This window comes from Lepidochelys kempii, chromosome 25 (assembly GCF_965140265.1).
Source record: "Lepidochelys kempii isolate rLepKem1 chromosome 25, rLepKem1.hap2, whole genome shotgun sequence".
Lineage (NCBI taxonomy): Eukaryota > Metazoa > Chordata > Testudines > Cheloniidae > Lepidochelys > Lepidochelys kempii.
The window spans coordinates 3,109,759-3,130,721 of NC_133280.1; the positions used below are offsets into that span (position 1 = coordinate 3,109,759).

Genomic DNA, 20,963 nt, shown 5'->3' on the forward strand with positions numbered 1-20,963 from the left:
TGTTCTATAAAATGTCTTTTTAAATACCACTGTCCCTTTTTTTCTCTCCACCAGCTGCATGTGTTTCAAGTATCACAGGATCTTCTCCTTCCCAGAGACTAGCGAAGATCAGAAGGCAAAAAAAATGCACTCACGATGAAATGTTCTCTGAGCTCATGCTGTCCTCCCACACTGACAAAGCACAGACGAATGCGTGGAGGGAGACAATGTCAGAGTGCAGGAAAGCACAAAATGACCGGGAGGAGAGGTAGCGGGCTGAAGAGAGGGCTGAAGCTGAAAGTGGCGGCAGCATGATGAGAGGAGGCAGAATTCAATGCTGAGGCTGCTGGAAGATGAAACTAATATGCTCCAGCATATGGTTGAGCTGCAGGAAAGGCAGCAGGAGCACAGACCACTGCTACAGCCCCTGTGTAACCAACCGCCCTCCTCCCCAAGTTCCATAGCCGCCTCACCCAGATGCCCAAGAACGTGGTGGGGGGGCCTCCAGCCACCCAGCCACTCCACCCTAGAGGATTGCCCAAGCAACAGAAGGCTGGCATTCAATAAGTTTTAAACTTTTAAAGTGCTGTGGCCTTGTCCTTCCCTCCTCCACCACCCCTCCTGGGCTACCTTAATAGTTATCCCCCTATTTGTGTGATGAATGAATAAAGAATGCATGAATGTGAAGCAACAATGACTTTATTGCCTCTGCAAGCGGTGATTGAAGGGAGGAGGGGCGGGTGGTTAGCTTACAGGGAAGTAGAGTGAACCAAGGGGCGGGGGGTTTCATCAAGGAGAAACAAACAGAACTTTCACACTGTAGCCTGGCCAGTCATGAAACTGGTTTTCAAAGCTTCTCTGATGCGTACCGCGCCCTCCTGTGCTCTTCTAACCGCCCTGGTGTCTGGCTGTGCGTAACCAGCAGCCTGGCGATTTGCCTCAACCTCCCACCCCGCCATAAACGTCTCCCCCTTACTCTCACAGATATTGTGGAGCGCACAGCAAGCAGTAATAACAGTGGGAATATTGGTTTTGCTGAGGTCTAACCGAGTCAGTAAACTGCGCCAGCGTGCTTTTAAACGTCCAGATGCACATTCTACCACCATTCTGCACTTGCTCAGCCTGTAGCTGAACAGCTCCTGACTACTGTCCAGGCTGCCTGTGTATGGCTTCATGAGTCATGGCATTAAGGGGTAGGCTGGGTCCCCAAGGATAACTATAGGCATTTCAACATGCCCAACAGTTATTTTCTGGTCTGGGAATAAAGTCCCTTGCTGCAGCTTTTGAAACAGACCACAGTTCCTGAAGATGCGAGCGTCATGTACCTTTCCCGGCCATCCCACGTTGATATTGGTGAAACGTCCCTTGTGATCCACCAGAGCTTGCAGCACTATCGAAAAGTACCCCTTGCAGTTTATGTACTCGGCGGCTTGGTGCTCCGGTGCCAAGATAGGGATATGGGTTCCGTCTATAGCCCCACCACAGTTATGGAATCCCATTGCAGCAAAGCCATCCACTATGACCTGCACATTTCCCAGGGTCACTACCCTTGATAGCAGATCTTTGATTGCGTTGGCTACTTGGATCACAGCAGCCCCCACAGTAGATTTGCCCACTCCAAATTGATTCCCAACTGACCGGTAGCTGTCTGGCGTTGCAAGCTTCCACAGGGTTATTGCCACTTGCTTCTCAACTGTAAGGGCTGCTCTCATCTTGGTATTCTTGCGCCTCAGGGCAGGGGAAAGCAAGTCACAAAGTTCCATGAAAGTGCCCTTACGCATGCGAAAGTTTCGCAGCCACTGGGAATCGTCCCAGACCCGCAACACAGTGCGGTCCCACCAGTCTGTGCTTGTTTCCCGAGCCCAGAATCGGCGTTCCACAGCATGAACCTGCCCCATTAGCACCATGATGCCCACATTGCCAGGGCCCATGCTTTGAGAGAAGTCTGTGTCCATGTCCTCATCACTCTCGTCACCGCGCTGACGTCGCCTACTCGCCCGGTTTCGCTTTGCCAGGTTCTGGTACTGCATATACTGCTGGATAATGCGTGTGGTGTTTAATGTGCTCCTAATTGCTAAAGTGACCTGAGTGGGCTCCAGGCTTGCTGTGGTATGGCGTCTGCACAGAAAAAAGGCACGGAACAATTGTCCCCCATTGCCCTGACGGAGAATTCAAATGGGCGGCGGAGATTGCGGGAACTGTGGGATAGCTACCCACAGTGCAACCCTCCGGAAGTAGACGGTTGCCTCGGTATTGTGGACACACTCCGCCGACTACATGCACTTAGAGCATTTGTGTGGGGACACACAATCAACTGCATAAAAACGCTTTCTACAAAACCGACTTCTATAAATTCGACCTAATTTCATAGTGTAGACATACCCCTAGTGAAATACTGTTTCCTAATGTCCAACCTAGACCTCCCCCACTGCAACTTGAGATCATTACTACTTGTTCTGTCATCTGCCACCACTGAGAACAGCGTACCTTCATCCTCTTTGGAACCCCCTTTCAGGTAATTGAAGGCTGCTATCCAATCCCCCCTCACTCTTCTCTTCTGCAGATTAAATAACCACAGTTCCCTCAGCCTCTCCCCGTAAGTCATGTGCCCCAGCCCCCTAATAATTTTCGGTGCCCTCCGCTGGATTCTCTCCAATTTGTCCACATCCCTTCTGTACTGGGGGGACCAAGCCTGGATGCAATACTCCAGGTGTGGCCTCACCAGTGTCGAATAGAGAGGAATAATCACATCCCTCGATCTGCTGGCAATGCTCCTACTAATACAGCCCAATATGCCATTGCCTTCTTGGCAACAAGGGCACACAGCTGACTCATATCCAGCTTCTCATTCACTGTAATCCCCAGGTCCTTTTCTGCAGAACTGCTTAGCCAGCCTGTAGCAGTGCATGGGATTCTTCCTTCCTAAGTGCAGAACTCTTTACTTGTCCTTGTTGCACCTCATCAGATTTCTTTTGGCCCAATTCTCCAATTTGTCTAGGTCACTGTGGACCTTATCCCTACTCTCCAGCGTATCTACCTCTAGCCCCATCTTAGTGTCATCTGCAAACTTCCTGAGGGTTCAATTAATCCCATCATCCAGATCATTAATAAAGATGTTGGACAAAACCAGCCCCAGGACCGACCCCGGAGCACTCCGCTTGATACCAGCTGCCAACTAGACATCGAGCCATTGATCACTACCCGTTGAGCCCAACAATTTAGCCGGCTTTCTATCCACCTTTTAGTCCATTCATCCAATCCATACTACTTTAACTTGCTGGCAAGAATACTGTGGGAGACCATATCAAAAGCTTTGCTAAAATCAAGATATATCACATCCAGCACTTCTGTGACTCTGTCCTCTCCTAGTTCTCCTGCCTCTCGCTGCTCCTTTGGTATGTCCTTTGAAAGATCCTTTTAAGGATTTTTAACAGAGTAATTAACCATTGGAACAACCTGTCAAAGATCATGGTGGATCCTCCATTACTGCCAATTTTTAAATCAAGATTGTATGTTTTTCTTAAAGATCTTCTCTAGGGATTATTTTGGGGAAGTTCTCTGGCCTGTGCTATATAAGAGGTTAGACTAGATGATCATAATGGTCCCTTCTGGCCTTGCAATCTGTGACTCTCCTCATCTCCTTCTCACCATCAACAACAATTTTCTCTGGGGGGATTCCATGGGGCTCTGTCCTTGGTCCCCTTCTCTTCTCTCGACACCTTATCTCTGGACAAACTATGATGAAATAACTGGTTCTGTGGATGAGGGGAAAGCAGTGGACGTGTTATTCCTCGACTTTAGCAAAGCTTTTGACATGGTCTCCCACAGTATTCTTGTCAGCAAGTTAAAGAAGTATGGGCTGGATGAATGGACTATATGGTGGATAGAAAGTTGGCTAGATTGTCGGGCTCAATGGGTAGTGATCAATGGCTCCATGTCTAGTTGGTAGCCAGTATCAAGTAGAGTGCCCCAAAGGTTGGTCCTGGGGCCGGTTTTGTTCAATATCTTCATTAATGATCTGGAGGATGGTGTGGATTGCACCCTCAGCAAGTTTGCGGATGACACTAAACTGGGAGGAGTGGTAGATACGCTGGAGGGTAGGGATAGGATACAGAGGGACCTACTCTTGACAAATTGGAGGATTGGGCCAAAAGAAATCTGATGAGGTTCAACAAGGACAAGTGCAGAGTCCTGCACTTAGGACGGAAGAATCCAATGCACCGCTACAGACTAGGGACCGAATGGCTAGGCAGCAGTTCTGCAGAGAAGGACGTAGGGATGACAGTGGACGAGAAGCTGGATATGAATCAACAGTGTGCCCTTGTTGCCAAGAAGGCCAATGGCATTTTGGGATCTGTATAAGTAGGGGCATTGCCAGCAGATCGAGGGATGTGATCATTCCCCTCTATTTGACATTGGTGAGGCCTCATCTGGAGTACTGTGTCCAGTTTTGGGCCCCACACTACAAGAAGGATGTGGATAAATTGGAGAGAGTCCAGCGAAGGGCAACAAAAATGATTAGGGGTCTAGAACACATGACTTATGAGGAGAGGCTGAGGGAACTGGGATTGTTTAGTCTGTGGAAGAGAAGAACGAGGGCGGATTTGATAGCTGCTTTTAACTACCTGAAAGGTGGATCCAAAGAGGATGGATCTAGACTATTCTCAGTGATAGCAGATGACAGGACAAGGAGTCTCAGGTTGCAGTGGGGGAGATTTAGGTTGGATATTAGGAAAAACTTTTTCACTAGGAGGGTGGTGAAGCACTGGAATGCGTTACCTGGGGAGGTGGTGGAATCCCCTTCCTTGGAAGTGTTTAAGGTCAGGCTTGACAAAGCCCTGGCTGGGATGATTTAGTTGGGATTGGTCCTGCTCTGGGCAGGGGGTTGGACTAGATGGCCTCCAGAGGTCCCTTCCAACTCTGTTATTCTGTGATTCTAATCTCAACCACCAATACAAATTCAGTTACCATCTCTATGCTGATGACATGCAAATCTACCTCTCTACATGAGGCCTGTCTCCTTCTGTCCAAACTGAAATCTCAGTCTGTCTCACCGATATCTCCTGGATGTCTAGCCATCATTCAAGCTCAATATGACTAAAACAGAGCTTCTAATATCCTCACCACTCCCCAGTATCTCCTTTCTGTCACTCCTGCCTGTCACTCAGACCTCTAACCAGGATGTCATCTTCAACTCAGACCTCTCTCTAGATCCTCACATCCAGATTACATCTAAACCTTGCTGATTCTTTCTTCATAACATCTCTAAGATACAGCCTCTCCCAAGGGCGGCAGGGCCTTCCCAAAAGCAGGGGGACCAGGGGGGTCATCCCCCGAAGTCCCACCCCTGCCCCTTGCCAAGCTGGAAGCCGAAGAGGGGACGAGGCGCCCGCCCAGGGTGGGGCCGAAAGCAGCCCCCTGTTCCCACCCCTCAGGCTCCATGCCCAGGGCAGGTGCAAGGACCCAGGCTCCCCACAGCTGCCCCTGTGGCAGCTCTTACCCCGACCCAGCTCCGGCCTCGGAGCCACAGCCCAGCCATGGTAAGAGCCACGGGGGCAGCTATAGAGGGCCGCCGTGTGGACCCTCCATCTGCCCAGAGTGGGCAACCCAGGGGGTGGGGACATGGGCTGGGAGGGACTGCTCAGGCCCCCCGCACCATAGGCAGGTGGAGGGTCTGCCACAGCTCCCCACACCTGTGGGCAATTGGCGTGTGGACCCTCCACCTCCACCTGCCCTAGGATGAGCAGGGGGCTGATTTAGACTCTACCCCACAACTCCCACAACTGCCCAGGCTGGCCTCCACCAGCTGCTGGCCTGGCCGGGGGGTGTGGCCTTTGGGGGAAGAGGAGGGGAAGGAGGCGACCTCTGCCCTGGCAAAAGTGGATGGGCCATGCCCCTCCCTTTCCAGCTCCCGCCTTGTGCCAGTGGCCTTTCCCCTTCATCCACAAAGCTAAAACTCTGACCCAAACTCTCATGGTCTAGGAGGGGGGACTGAAGCCCAGCCCCACCCCAGCCACCGCCACCGCCCTGGGTGCGGGAAGGGGCCAAAGCTAAAGCCCAAGGGCTTCTGCTCTGGGCAGGGGGAATGTAACCTTAGCCTCTCTTCCCAGAGCTAAAGCCCTCAGGCCATTCGCCTTCGGCCCCAGGCCCCAGCAAGTCTAACACCAGCCTTGGCGACTCCATTAAAATGGGATCTTGACCTACTTTGGGTTCCTGACCCACAGTTTGAGAAACCCTGTACTAGAGCAATGTATAAAACATTCAATTTTCGAATACCTGGAGGATGAAGGGGTAATCACTAGCACCAGTATGGATTTACCAAGAACAAATCATGCCAAACCAGCTTGATTTCCTTCCTTGACAGGGTAACTAGTTTGGAGAATGGGGGAATGCGGACTTCATCACGGCTTTTGACGCAGTCCCACATGACATTCTGATAAGTAAGCTGGAGAAATGCGAGCTTGGCAGACCTACCATTAAAAAAGCTTTAGCAAAGCTTTTGACACGGTCTCCCACAGTATTCTTGTCAGCAAGTTAAGGAAGTATGGGCTGGATGAATGCACTACAAGGTGGGTAGAAAGCTGGCTAGATTGTCGGGCTCAACGGGTAGTGATCAATGGCTCCATATCTAGTTGGCAGCCAGTATCAAGTGGAGTACCCCAGGGGTCGGTCCTGGGGCCAGTTTTGTTCAATATCTTCATAAATGATCTGGAGGATGGTGTGGATTGCACTCTCAGCAAATTTGCGGATGATACTAAACTGGGAGGAGTGGTAGATACGCTGGAGGGGAGGGATAGGATACAGAGGGACCTAGACAAATTGGAGGATTGGGCCAAAAGAAATCTGATGAGGTTCAATAAGGATAAGTGCAGGGTCCTGCACTTGGGACGGAAGAACCCAATGCACAGCTACAGACTAGGGACCGAATGGCTAGGCAGCAGTTCTGCGGAAAAGGACCTAGGGGTGACAGTGGACGAGAAGCTGGATATGAGTCAGCAGTGTGCCCTTGTTGCCAAGAAGGCCAATGGCATTTTGGGCTGTATAAGTAGGGGCATAGCGAGCAGATCGAGGGACGTGATCGTTCCCCTCTATTCAACATTAGTGAGGCCTCATCTGGAGTACTGTGTCCAGTTTTGGGCCCCACACTTCAAGAAGGATGTGGATAAATTGGAGAGAGTCCAGCGAAGGGCAACAAAAATGATTAGGGGACTGGAACACATGAGTTATGAGGAGAGGCTGAGGGAGCTGGGATTGTTTAGCCTGCAGAAGAGAAGAATGAGGGGGGATTTGATAGCTGCTTTCAACTACCTGAAAGGGGGTTCCAAAGAGGATGGCTCTAGACTGTTCTCAATGGTAGCAGATGACAGAACGAGGAGTAATGGTCTCAAGTTGCAGTGGGGGAGGTTTAGATTGGATATTAGGAAAAACTTTTTCACTAAGAGGGTGGTGAAACACTGGAATGCGTTACCTAGGGCGGTGGTAGAATCTCCTTCCTTAGAGGTTTTTAAGGTCAGGCTTGACAAAGCCCTGGCTGGGATGATTTAACTGGGAATTGGTCCTGCTTTGACCAGGGGGTTGGACTAGATGACCTTCAGGGGTCCCTTCCAACCCTGATATTCTATGATTCTATGATTCTAAATGGATACATAACTGGTTAAAAAACTGCAAACAGAGTAACTATTAATGGAATAAGAAAAGGAGGACTTGTGGTACCTTAGAGACTAACAAATTTATTTGAGCATAAGCTTTCGTGCATCCGACAGACTAACACGGCTGCTACTCTGAAACCTGTATTAATGGAATGATGTCAGATTGGAGGGAGGCCTGAAGTGCGGTTCTACAGGGATCTGTTTTGGGTCTGGTGTTATTAATCTTTATTAATGACCTGGAGGTAGGAATAGAGAGCAGACTGATCAAGTTTGCAGATGACACAAATCTGGGTGGGGCTGCCAACACTTTGGAGAATAGAGCTAAGATACCGAGGGTTCTTGATAAATTGGAGAACTGGGCTATAGACAACACAATGAAATCCAAAAAGACAAATATAAGGTGCTACACTGAGAAAAAAAAACCAAATGCACAAATACAGAGTGGGGGACAACTGGCTTGGCAGCAGCACTGTTGAGAAGGATCTGGGAGTTGTGGTGAATCACAACCTCAACATGAATCAGCAGTTCGATGCTGTTGCAAAAAAAAAAAAAAAAAAAAGGCAAATGCAATTTTAGGTTGCATTAACAGAGGCGTAGCATGCAAGTCACGGGAAGTGAGAGTACTGCTCTACTCGGTGCTGGTTAGGCTTCAGCTGGAATACGGTGTCTAATTTTGGTCACCAATGTATAGAAAGTATGTGGAGAAATTGGAAAGGATCCAGAGGTGAACAACAATGATGATCAAAGGGATGGAATGCAAGCCATACGAGCAAAGGCTGAAGGAAGTTGGTACGTTTAGTTTGGAAAAGAGGAAATTGAGGGGGGACATGGTAGCAGTCTTCAAATACTTGAAAGGCTGTGTCATGGAGTCCCCGGGCGATGCTCTGGAACTGCTCCCTACGAAGCCAGTCAGGACTCTGGGGAAGTCTCCTTTCTGTGAGCAGACTGTCTTCAGGACACACAGCTCACACAACTTCCACCTTCCTGGGTCTGACCTCAGAGCATTCAGCATCCTCTGCCCCTCCGTGTGCTTCCCACAGCAACTCCACCCAGGCGGGGTCCTGGGGAAGCCAGAGGGTCCTGCCCCCCAACTTCGCAGTCAGACGTGACTCTCAGCCAGCCAGTAAAACAGAGGTTTATTATACCACAGGAACATGGTCTAAAACGGAACTTGGAGGTGCAGAGAACAGGATCCCTCAGCCAGGTCCATTTTGGGGGGCAGTGAGCCAGACAACTGCGTCTCCATGTCCCCAGCCAGCCCCAAAATGAAACTCTCTCCAGCCCCTCCTACTCTGGGCTTTGTCCCTTTCCCGGGCCAGGAGGTCACCTGATTCCTTTGTTCTCCAACCGTTTAGCTCTCACCTTGCAGGGGGGAAGGGCCAGGCCATCAGTTGCCAGGAAACAGGATGTTGGCCATTCTCTGGGTCCAGACCCCTGCACACACCTGCCCTCTAGGGCTCTGCAACAATCATACACCCTTATCCCACTGCCTAGATACTTAAGAACTGCATAGGGGAAACTGAGGCACCCCCACAATATTCAGAGGAAACATTAGGAACAGTCCCGCTTTGTCACAGGCTGCCATAAAAAAGATGGAGAAATGTTCTCTTTTGCCACACAGGGCAGGACAAGAGGCAACAGGTTCAAACTACAGCCCAGCAGATTCAGATTAAATCTCAGGGAACCTCAGTCGCTGGCTTTTCTCTGCTGTATAGACATGTCCTGTGAACTCGACTATTGCAACATCTTTTTCTCTGGCCTTGACAAATGCAATCTTGCCTCATTCACATCTATTCAGAATGCTGCTGCAAAGATCATTCTCCTAGACTGTTGCTTTGGCTGTGTCTCCCCTCCTTTTGCATCCGTCAGTTGGCTTCCCCTTCTCTATCACATCAAACATAAACTGCTTGTCTTCACATTCAATGCCCTTCACAGCCTGTCCCCACCCTACCTATTATCTCTATTGTAACCTCTGTTTCCCATGGGAGCTCCTTCTGCAATGGATTCCTGGGTACCCACTGCTGCAGAGGCAGACTGAGCCGACAGGGCAGTGGTTAGGCACCCCACGTGTACAGGTTGAGGACATTGCAAACAGGGCTGGTGATTTGCTAAGAGAAGGGGAAATGAGAGTGGAATAAATACAAAAGAGCCACTTAAACTGACAGCTGCTTAGAGAAGTGGTTTGCACTAATCCATTTATGTCTCCCTGTTCTTCAGAAGTGGTTTAAGAGGATTATGGCTCAATAGCCCACTTCTCACCCAGTCCATCACCACCACCCTGCAAGCCATCAGACCTCCATGTGCTGCCGAGTTAGGAGCATGCAGGTCCTTGCTGGTTGGACAGGTCCGGGCATGTCTCTTGGGCACTGGCATCGGTCAGAGAGGGGAGCCCCAGAAGCAGGCCTTTTCTTGCTCTGCCCTCTTGGTGCAGCTGTGCCGCGGCTTCGGGCCATGCGATAGCAGTGAGCTGCAGCTCTCTGTCCCCTGCCTCTCTCTGCTGGAGTACTCGGCCTGCAGCAAAGCTGCTTCCTCCTCCTCGGCACTGCTTGGCCAGGCTCCGGCAGTGACGCTCTCACTCTTCCCTCTTCTTGGGGTATTTTGTTGCTCACCGCGCTACACAAGGTGGGATCCTGCTCATTGCCCTCCCCCTTTGAAGTGTGCTTCACTGGGCCATACTGCAGCCACTGGCTTCCTTCAATACATTTCTTCACTGAGTGGCACCAAGCAATGCTACAAGCCCAATTCCTGTCATGTGGAGCTGGGTGTTCCATGAGAGGAGACTGCAGTTTTGTTTCAGTTCCAGCTGAAGGCATTTCCACCTACTGGGGAGGGAGTAGCTTTGCTCCAGGCCGAGACCTCCAGCAGAGAGAGGCAGGGGACAGAGAGCTGCAGCTCACCGCTATCGCATGGCCCGGAGCCGCGGCACAGCTGCACCAAGAGGGCAGAGCAAGAAAAGGCCTGCTTCTGGGGCTCCCCTCTCTGACCGATGCCAGTGCCCAAGAGACGTGCCAGGACCCCTCAGACTGCACGCTCCTAACACAGCAGCACATGGAGGTCCGATGGCTTGCAGGGTGGTGGTGATGGACTGGGTGAGAAGTGGGCTATTGAGCCATAATCCTCTTAAACTACTTCTGTAGAACAGGGAGACATAAATGGATTAGTGCAAACCACTTCTCTAAGCAGCTGTTGATTTAAGTGGCTCTGTAGTATTTATTCCACTCTCATTTCCCCTTCTCTTAGCAGATCACCAGCCCTGTTTGCAATGTCCTCAACCTGTACATGTGGGGTGCCTAACCACTGCCCTGTCGGCTCAGTCTGCCTCTGCAGCAGTGGGTACCCAGGAATCCATTGCAGAAGGCGCTCCCTCTGGAGTCAGAGGTTACGTTAGCTTAAACTGCCCTTACCCTGCACTGAATGTTTAATTATAGCGTCACCTACAGCATAACTGCTTTTTGCGACTCTCTTATTCCCAGTGAACTCACCCCACTGCAATCCCCTCTGCTACAGTTCTTATGCCTGGATGGCCACTGGCTCTCTTGGGGTGTCTTCCCTTCCCAGTACTGTGACTCTCTCTCTGGTGCTCTGTCGGTTGGTTTGGTCTCTTGTTTTGCTGTTTGTTTTAATAATTTTTGAATGAGAAGAAACCCAACAGTTCTGGAGCATGGACCTGTTATACCAATAAAATAAAAACCAGCAGGATCTTATTAAAGGGGAAAAGGCAAAATGCCACATTTATTGTGAATACAGAAAGAATCATAGTAAGCAGTTAGTTATAGCTCTAACATTCCATTCAATTTCATATTTATTCACACATTCATTCATACACACACACACACAGGTTCTGCAAGGTTGTTATCATAGTTACCAGCTTTAGAGTTGCTCATGCCAAGCCACTGGCCAGGTGGCCTGGACATGAGGCGAGAGCAGGGCCTTATTAGATGCTCCTCTGATGCTCCTGGAAGTTGGTTTGCAGAATCAGACCCCAAAGTTCTCACTTTCTAGAGTCCATTTTTATAGGAATTTCTTCCTATGCCAGTCTATGGGAATTGCTTCATCATGCTGTTGCTGAATCTATCAGCAGATGGCACATTTCTGACGGCTCCATGCTGCCAGATGTTATCTTGTTCTTTGGTTCTCCCATTCTTGAGGCTGTTGCGTGGATTCCAGTCTGCCCTCCGGGTGTCCTCTGGTTATTTCCACTTGACGCCTTCTTCAGCTGATGGACACTGGATTCTTAGGCTGGCACCTCCCTGATCATTCAGTTATTATCCACACCAAGCATCCATCCACATACATCCTCTATCTCTATTTTAATCACAATTATTAAAGCGAGATGAATACAAAAGGGTGGGGAGTCTCTGGGTGCTGTTTCTGTTGTTACAGAGTATTGCTTTGAGTCTCTCTCTGTGTGAGTAGTTGTTGTTACAAGGAATTGCTTTGAGAACAGACTCTGTCTTAGAATGTACTAACACAATTAGCAGCTTGCAAGTTTCACACATAGAGGGAGAGAATCATAGAATCATAGAATATCAGGGTTGGAAGGGACCTCAGGAGGTCATCTAGTCCAACCCCCTGCTCAAAGTAGGACCAATCCCCAATTAAATCATCCCAGCCAGGGCTTCGTCAAGCCTGAGCTTAAAAACTTCTAAGGAAAGAGATTCTACCACCTCCCTAGGTAACGCATTCCACTGTTTCACCACCCTCCTAGTGAAAAAGTTTTTCCTAATATCCAACCTAAACCTTCCCCACTGCAACTTGAGACCATTACTCCTTGTCCTGTCCTCTTCTACCACTGAGAATAGTCTAGAACCATCCTCTCTGGAACCATCTCTTAGGTAGTTGAAAGCAGCTATCAAATCCCCCCTCATTCTTCTCTTCTGCAGACTAAACAATCCCAGTTCCCTCAGCCTCTCCTCATAAGTCATGTGTTCCAGACCCCTAATCATTTTTGTTGCCCTTCGCTGGACTCTCTCCAATTTATCCACATCCTTCTTGTAGTGTGGAGCCCAAAACTGGACACAGTACTCCAGATGAGGCCTCACCAATGTCAAATAGAGGGGAACGATCACGTCCCTCGATCTGCTCGCTATGCCCCTACTTATACATCCCAAAATGCCATTGGCCTTCTTGGCAACAAGGGCACACTGCTGACTCATATCCAGCTTCTCGTCCACTGTCACCCCTAGGTCCTTTTCCGCAGAACTGCTGCCTAACCATTCGGTCCCTAGTCTGTAGCGGTGCATTGGATTCTTCCGTCCTAAGTGCAGGACCCTGCACTTATCCTTATTGAACCTCATCAGATTTCTTTAGGCCCAATCCTCCAATTTGTCTAGGTCCCTCTGTATCCTATCCCTGCCCTCCAACGTATCTACCACTTCTCCCAGTTTAGTATCATCCGCAAATTTGCTGAGAGTGCAATCCACACCATCCTCCAGATCATTAATGAAGATATTGAACAAAACCGGCCCCAGGACCGACCCCTGGGGCACTCCACTTGACACCGGCTGCCAACTAGACATGGAGCCATTGATCACTACCCGTTGAGCCCGACAATCTAGCCAACCTTCTACCCACCTTATAGTGCATTCATCCAGCCCATACTTCTTTAACTTGCTGACAAGAATACTGTGGGAGACCGTGTCAAAAGCTTTGCTAAAGTCAAGAAACAATACATCCACTGCTTTCCCTTCATCCACAGAACCAGTAATCTCATCATAGAAGGCTATTAGATTCGTCAGGCATGACCTTCCCTTGGTGAATCCATGCTGACTGTTCCTGATCACTTTCCTCTCATGTAAGTGCTTCAGGATTGATTCTTTGAGGACCTGCTCCATGATTTTTCCGGGGACTGAGGTGAGGCTGACTGGCCTGTAGTTCCCAGGATCCTCCTTCTTCCCTTTTTTAAAGATTGGCACTACATTAGCCTTTTTCCAGTCATCCGGGACTTCCCCAGTTCTCCACGAGTTTTCAAAGATAATGGCCAATGGCTCTGCAATCACAGCTGCCAATTCCTTTAGCACGCTCGGATGCAACTCATCCGGCCCCATGGACTTGTGCACGTCCAGCTTTTCTAAATAGTCCCTAACTACCTCTTTCTCCACAGAGGGCTGGCCATCTATTCCCCATGTTGTGATGCCCAGCGCAGCAGTCTGGGAGCTGACCTTGTTCGTGAAGACAGAGGCAAAAAAAGCATTGAGTACATTAGCTTTTTCCACATCCTCTGTCACTAGGTTACCTCCCTCATTCATTAAGGGGCCCACACTTTCCCACTGTTAATGAAACAGTACCAAAAACCAAGAGACCTCTTAATTAGTAATACCCTGGAATTTAAACTACGGGGAATCAAACTCATTTGTGATTCTAATACAGAACTTCTTTAATATGATCCAACAGACCAAGCAGGAATCCAAAAGCTTGGTCTGCATTACACCTCACCATAGAAACCTTAGGTATGGCTAGCACCTACAGATTCCTTCCTTCTTTTCTTTTCTTTTTCTTTATGGAAGGCTAAATATAATATAATCCTCAGAGGAGAGCAACTCCTGTTGTAAAACTTGGTGTCCAGCATAAAAATTAAGCAGCACTTTTACTAAATCAAGACCATTCTGCAAGAAACAAATAATGAGGTATCAGTATCCTCTGTCTGGAGGGAGAGAAAGAGCTGGGTTCTTACTAAAACAGCTTCCTACCTTCTGATTGGTACACTAGAAAGAGAACATTTACACAGGCTCACCCTCGTAACACAGAACAAGGGTTCATTGTGATGGAAATCACTGCATCACCAAATGCACAGAGGGAGAAAGTGAGCAAGTCTGTAAAGAAGGGAGAGTGTCCTGGCAAAGAGCATCTGTCTGGTGAGTGTCTCGCGGCCCGGAGCCCTTGCTTTGACTGGTGTCTTCGGGACTGTTGTGCAATGCGGCTGCCAATGGCTCTTCACACAATGGAAATGACATTGACTTTGAGCTTTGACAGCGTGAAACAAAGGTTTCAGCTCTTTTGCCCACAAGTTTATTTGTGGAAATAGCAAAATCCCTTCCCCAGCCAATGTGGCTGGGCTGAGATGGGGGAAAGAGCAGTTGAGTCCCTTGTGGGAGGCTTTCCCTAGTACATGGGGTCATTTTACAGCTGAGTCAGAGCTTTTGACCCAAGGTGCGCTATAAGAGAAGGTGGGTTTGAGTCGCCTTCCCCTGACTGTACTTGGTTTTCCAACGCTCAGCAGCCAGCCTGCCCTGTTCAGGCAAGAGGCTTTCAGTCCACATCCTGCGTGGTGGGGTTTTTTCTCATCCTGGTTTCCTACTTAGTTAATTCAGCAGGGATTATTCCCCCCAAGTTTGCTGCCTCTGAGGTGATGACAGCATCAAGAATATCTTATTTGGAGTTAATCATCCCCTAGACAGAAGGGTCTGGGTAAGCATCGGTAGAGTCACTGGACTGCAGGGCCTAGGAGAGGCCCAAGGTGAAGCAAAATCATGGAGATCTCTCAATTTTAAAGCTGGCAGAGAAAGGCAATTCCATTTAATGGAGGATTTTAAAATTTGGTTTAATTAGGAACAAAACCCAAAAATGTTTAGTCTTCAGATGGGAATGGCATCCCACCTCCAGGCAGTCCGCCTGGTGGGCTTTGGACCTGGGAGCCCAGGGTCCCCAACAGCCTACCAGGCAGGCTGCTGAGGACCCAGGTAGGCAAGCTGGTGGAAAACCAGGTAGGTTTCCATCAGAGCCCTGACTGAATTCCATCAGACCTTCAGCAAAATCAAACTGAGTCCGTGGTTTAGTCAGAAATTTTCTAACCAGCTCACTCTGTTTTGACTGTTGTGGCATGTTTAATATCACTCAGATTCAGCACCTTTGGAGGATGTGTTTGCTCTCTCTAATTCAGTGAAAGAAATGTCTCCTGCTGGCAAAGTGAACAGGAACTCCTGCTTCCTCTCAGCTCCCTGCCCAGGTCCCAGAGCCAGCTTGATTGGATTGCAGGCCTAAAACAAAACCTCTCAATACAAGAGATGAATCCTCACTGCTAAAGCAATGAATCCTGCATGAAGTGTTGGGCAAGAAGATGCTGGCTCATTTGCATTGTAAGATTACAGTAAGCATCACCTAGAAAGAGCTGCACTCAACTTCTAAGATGCCTTGTCTGCCAGCAGCAGCCTGCCCTTTGCTGCTGTTTGGAGAGCAGCACTCTGCTTTGAGTGCTCTTAGTCAGGTGTTCCCCTCTGCACATGCAGATGTGTTAACACCTCCCGTATGCTTGGTTAGTGTTTAAAAACATGCTCTGCATTTTTAACCAGTTTTTATGAGGCCTTGTGCGTTGTTATTGTTATAAAGCACCAGGTGCATTTATAGGATGCAAATAATGAGAAGTAAACACACTATAGCTCCTATTTCGCTCCCACACGTGCGTATGTATTAGCTCTTGTGTGTCACTGCCTAATCATCTCTTTCCTCTTCTTCGTGTAGTGGCTGAAGGATCCTGGCCCTCGTAATGAGAAGAGGACCCTCTTCTGTGACATGGTGTGTTTTCTGTTCATTACTCCCCTGGCAGCAATCTCGGGCTGGCTGTGTCTTCGTGGTGCCCAGGATCACTTGCAGTTCAACAGCCGGCTGGAAGCCATTGGACTGATAGCACTTACTATTGCACTTTTTACTATCTACGTCCTTTGGACACTGGTGAGTGAACAGTGAAATGTAACAGTTGCCAAGTGCCACCCAGTACCTGAGCCCAGGGCCCTGTTACATTTAAAGTGGTTTCTCAGTTACGGGAATTGAAAGCAGAGCATCCCAGGAGGATAGTTTGTTTTCCCAGAGCTCAGTCATGGATGTGTCTGCAGTTCCTCCATAGCTGCCCAGTCCTTAGTCCATACCAAGAGGCAAATCTTTGGCTGTTCCCATTAAATACAAATAAATGAAATTTTAAAATGTAACGTGCTGAGGTCAATGACACTTGGAAATGAGTTTCTGCCAGTGCATGCTAACTCACTGCATATCATCAGGAACATCTACAGATGGACATTAGGGCAACAGCCCTTTTGGTGTAGTGTGTGCAGTGTGGAATGTAGACGTGGACAGACCAAGCCTGACATTAGCATGGGGACCGGTTTGGTTAGCAAGAATGGGGAGAGGAGTAAGAAGCCCTACTGTTCTTTGTCTTCCTGTTTTCAAATAAAAATCCCAGGATCTTGGCACTCCGGTAAAAACAATACTGTGGATAAGAACACAGGAATCTGCACTCCTGTCAGCCTGGTCAAAGGCTCTATTAAATATATCAGTGAGGTATAGTCAGGCTCTGTCCAAGAGCAGCACTGTCATGGCGAAGAGGGGAAAGGAGCACTAGTCTATAGAATGGTTTGTGGGACTCCTCTTGGAGATCAGCTGGGGTCACTGAAATTCCAGTAGGAAGCTACCAAAAGGATTTCTTAAAAGCTCTGAGAAAATGCACAGGGGCCACAAAGTGGTTTGTTTAAAAGTCAGACTCCAGCCAAGCTGGAGGAGACCTGCCCTCTTCTTCTCACTTGAGAAATTGTACCTGTAAGTCTCTTGTAGCAGAGCAGTCCTTTCTTCTTTGAGTGATTGCTCATGTCCATTCCATTGTAGGTGTGTGTGCTCGCCGCATAGGTTCATAGATATCAAGGTCAGAAGAGACCATTATGATCATCCAGTCTGACCTCCTGCACAACGCAGGCCACAGAACCTCACTCATCCACTCCTGCGATAAACCTCTCACCTATGTCTGAGCTATTGAAGTCTTCAAATCATGGTTTAAAGACTTCAAGCTGCAAAGAATCCTCCAGCAAGTGACCCGTGCCCCACACTACAGAGGAAGGCAAAAAACCCCCAGGGCCTCTTCCAGTCTGCCCTGGAAGAAAATTCCTTCCCGACCCCAAATATGGCGATCACTGATCAGCAAGATTCACCAGCCAGGTACCCAGGAAAGAATTCTCTGTAGTAACTCAGATCCCACCCCATCTAACATCCCATCACAGGCCATTGGGCCTATTTACCACCAATATTTAAAGATCAATTAATTGCCAAAATCATGTTATCCCATCTTACCATCTCCTCCATAAACTTATCGAGTTTAATCTTGAAGCCAGATAGGTCTTTTGCCCCCACTGCTTCCCTTGGAAGGCTATTCCAGAACTTCACTCCTCTGATGGTTAGAAACCTTCATCTAATTTCAAGTCTAAACTTCCCGATGGCCAGTTTATATCCATTTGTTCTTGTGTCCACATTGGTACTGAGCTTAAATAATTCCTCTCCCTCTCCGGTATTTATCCCTCTGATATATTTATAGAGAGCAATCATATCTCCTCTCAGCCTTCTTTTGGTTAGGCTAAACAAGCCAAGCTCCTTGAGTCTTCTTTCATAAGACAGGTTTTCTGTTCCTTGGATCATCCTAGTAGCCCTTCTCTGTACCTGTTCCAGTTTGAATTCATCCTTCTTAAACATGGGAGACCAGAATTGCACACAGTATTCCAGGTGAGGTCTCACCAATGCCTTGTATAACGCGACTAAGACCTCCTTATCTCGACTGGAAATACCTCGCCTGATGCATCCCAAGACCTCATTAGCTTTTTTCACGGCCATATCACATTGGCAGCTCATAGTCATCCTGTGATCAACCAATACACCAAGGTCCTTCTCCTCCTCCGTTACTTCTAATTGATGCGTCCCCAGCTTATAACTAAAATTCTTGTTATTAATCCCTAAATGCATGACCTTACACTTCTCACTATTAAATTTCATCCTATTACTATTACTCCAGTTTACAAGGTCATCCAGATCCTCCTGTATGATATCCCAGTCCTTCTCTAAATTGGCAATACCTCCCAGCTTTGTATCATCCGCAAACTTTATTAGCACAATCCCACTTTTTGTGCCGAGGTCAGTAATAAAATGATTGAATAAGATTGGTCCCAAAACCGATCCCTGAGGAACTCCACTGGTAACCTCCCTCCAGCCTGACAGTTCAACTTTCAGTATGACCCGCTGTAGTTTCCCTTTTAACCAATTCCTTATTCACCTTTCAGTTTTCATATTGATCCCCATCTTTTCCAATTTAATTAATAATTCTCCATGTGGCACCGTATCAAACGTCTTACTGAAATCTAGGTAAATTAGATCCACTGCGTTTCCTTTGTCTAAAAATGTTACTTTCTCAAAGAAGGAGATCAGGTTGGTTTGGCATGATCTACCTTTTGTAAAACTATTTTGTCCCATTTACCATTGACCTCAATGTCCTTAACTACTTTCTCCTTCAAAATTTTTTCCAAGACCTTGCATACTACAGATGTCAAACTAACAGGCCTGTAGTTACCCGGATCACCTTTTTCTCCTTTCTTAAAAATAGGAACTATATTAGCAATTCTCCAGTCATATGGTACAACCTCTGAGTTTACAGATTCATTAAAAATTCTTGCTAATGGGCTTGCAATTTCATGTGCCAATTCCTTTCATATTCTTGGATGAAGATTATCTGAGCCCCCCGGTTTAGTCCCATTAAGCTGTTCGAGTTTTGCTTCTACCTCAGATATGGTAATATCTACCTCTGAATCCTCAGTCCCATTTGTCATGCTACCATTATCCCTAAGAGCCTCATTAGCCTTATTAAAGACTGAGGCAAAGTATTTGTTTAGAGATTGGGCTGGATATTGGGCTGTAAGTTTTTTCCTCAGTGGTATCCATAGGGGACCGGCTCTGGCGCCCTCTAGAGTGGCGCACGTATGTGCTGATATAAGGGGCACTGCCAGCCCTGTCCCTCCCTCAGTTCCTTCTTACTGCCAATGTCAATGGTAGAATGCTCCCCTTGCTCTATCAGGTGGTTCTCTTTCAGTGTTCTTTGAACTTTTATTGTGTAAACAGTTGTAGACAGTTATCAGTTTCCTTATAGTGTTAGTGTATTTAGTTAGTGTATTTAGTTATTCATAGTCCCCTGAGGGACTTAGCCCAGGGACGGGGCATGCCCTGCTCCCCAGGTTTCAAGCTGTGCAATCACTGTAAGAAACCCATGCCAAGCAAAGATCCACATCTTAGTTGTTTGAAGTGTCTGGGTGAGTCCCACATTCGTGAAAAGTGCCATATTTGCAAAGGATTCAAGCCCTGGCCCAGAAAGGAGAGAGACATCAGGCACCACGCTCTCCTCATGAAGTCTGCTCTTGCACCAGCCTCAGAGCCAGCACATTCGGACTCGGTGCGAGTACTTCGGCATCGACAAGAAGTGTGCCCTCACCACTGGCTGCCTCCTGACGCCGGTCCTTGTCACCGGTACCAGCCAAAAGGCACAAGAAGCACACCAGGAGGGGACACTCCCGAGAGTCCCATAAGGACAAGGGAGAAGAGGAGCCTGGACCGAGTTGGGCCATTTCGCTGTCACTGGAGAATAGCCAGGTGGCATCCTCGCCTATTGGGCCTAGTCCATCCCGTGACCTGCCTCCTACCCCAGGGAGCGGTAGAGGCATGTGATACCTCATGGTGCTGTCCACCCTAGAACCCTTTCAAGTGGCAAAAGACATCTTCTCCCTCCTGGTGCCGCCTGCTCCTCGGAAAGAGAGGCTTAAGGACCCCTCCTACCCACCCGTTTCTGAGGGAAAGCCCTCAATGGCACCCCTGCAGAAGTCACTCCCATGGCACTATACCCCAGCCCACTTGCCAGGACCAAAGCCGCATCCCAAATCGCAGACCCACGGCTACTCAGCAGGTTCCTAGCAATCCACACATCAGTCACTGGGTCCGTCACCCAAAAGTTGCCACTTCCTGGTTCACAGGCGCTGCTCACCAGAGCCTCGGCGCTCCCCGCCCAGAGTCACAACACCGCTCTTCGGAACGACGTCAGTTGCCGGAGCCCCGGGGACAATCACCGGAGCCCTGTCACCAGAGCCAGGTCGCTGGCCACCAGAATCCAGACATCGGTTGCTGGAGCGTTGTAGACAATCTCCATGCTCCCGGTCACCGGAGCCTGCGCACCATTCCCGAAGCAGGTGGCATCGTTCTCCAGATTATTACCGGGCATATGAGCAGCACCGCTGATTGTCGGATACGCGACATGGCTCAGCAGGGTCCCGATACCACTACCCGATTGGCAGGCACAAGACCGCCAGACATAGTGGGGAAACCTACCCTACGGTAACGCCACCATGGTCACCAGAGGAAGATTGTTCCTCCTTGGGCTCTAAGAGCAAGGAGTCAATGGCCTCCAGGGATCAACTGCCACCTGCACGGCAAACAGGTTCTTCCCAGAGCCAAGCTGCAGGCATGTGGCCGCAGGGTCAGTGGCCTGGGCCCTGGCAAGTCTATAACCCATGGACAATTCCCCAGGCTGGGGGACCTCAGTCTCAGCCC

The 20,963-nt window shown here is 48.7% G+C and overlaps 1 protein-coding gene across 1 annotated transcript in view; it reads left to right on the forward strand.

The window, feature by feature from the left end:
• MARCHF2 (membrane associated ring-CH-type finger 2) overlaps nt 1-20,963 on the forward strand; it is an 89,366-nt gene that overhangs the window by 60,645 nt on the left and 7,758 nt on the right. Inside the window, exon 4 of the mRNA XM_073324472.1 lies at nt 16,086-16,295. Coding sequence (XP_073180573.1) covers nt 16,086-16,295 — 210 coding nt within the window. The remainder of the gene's footprint in view (nt 1-16,085; nt 16,296-20,963) is intronic.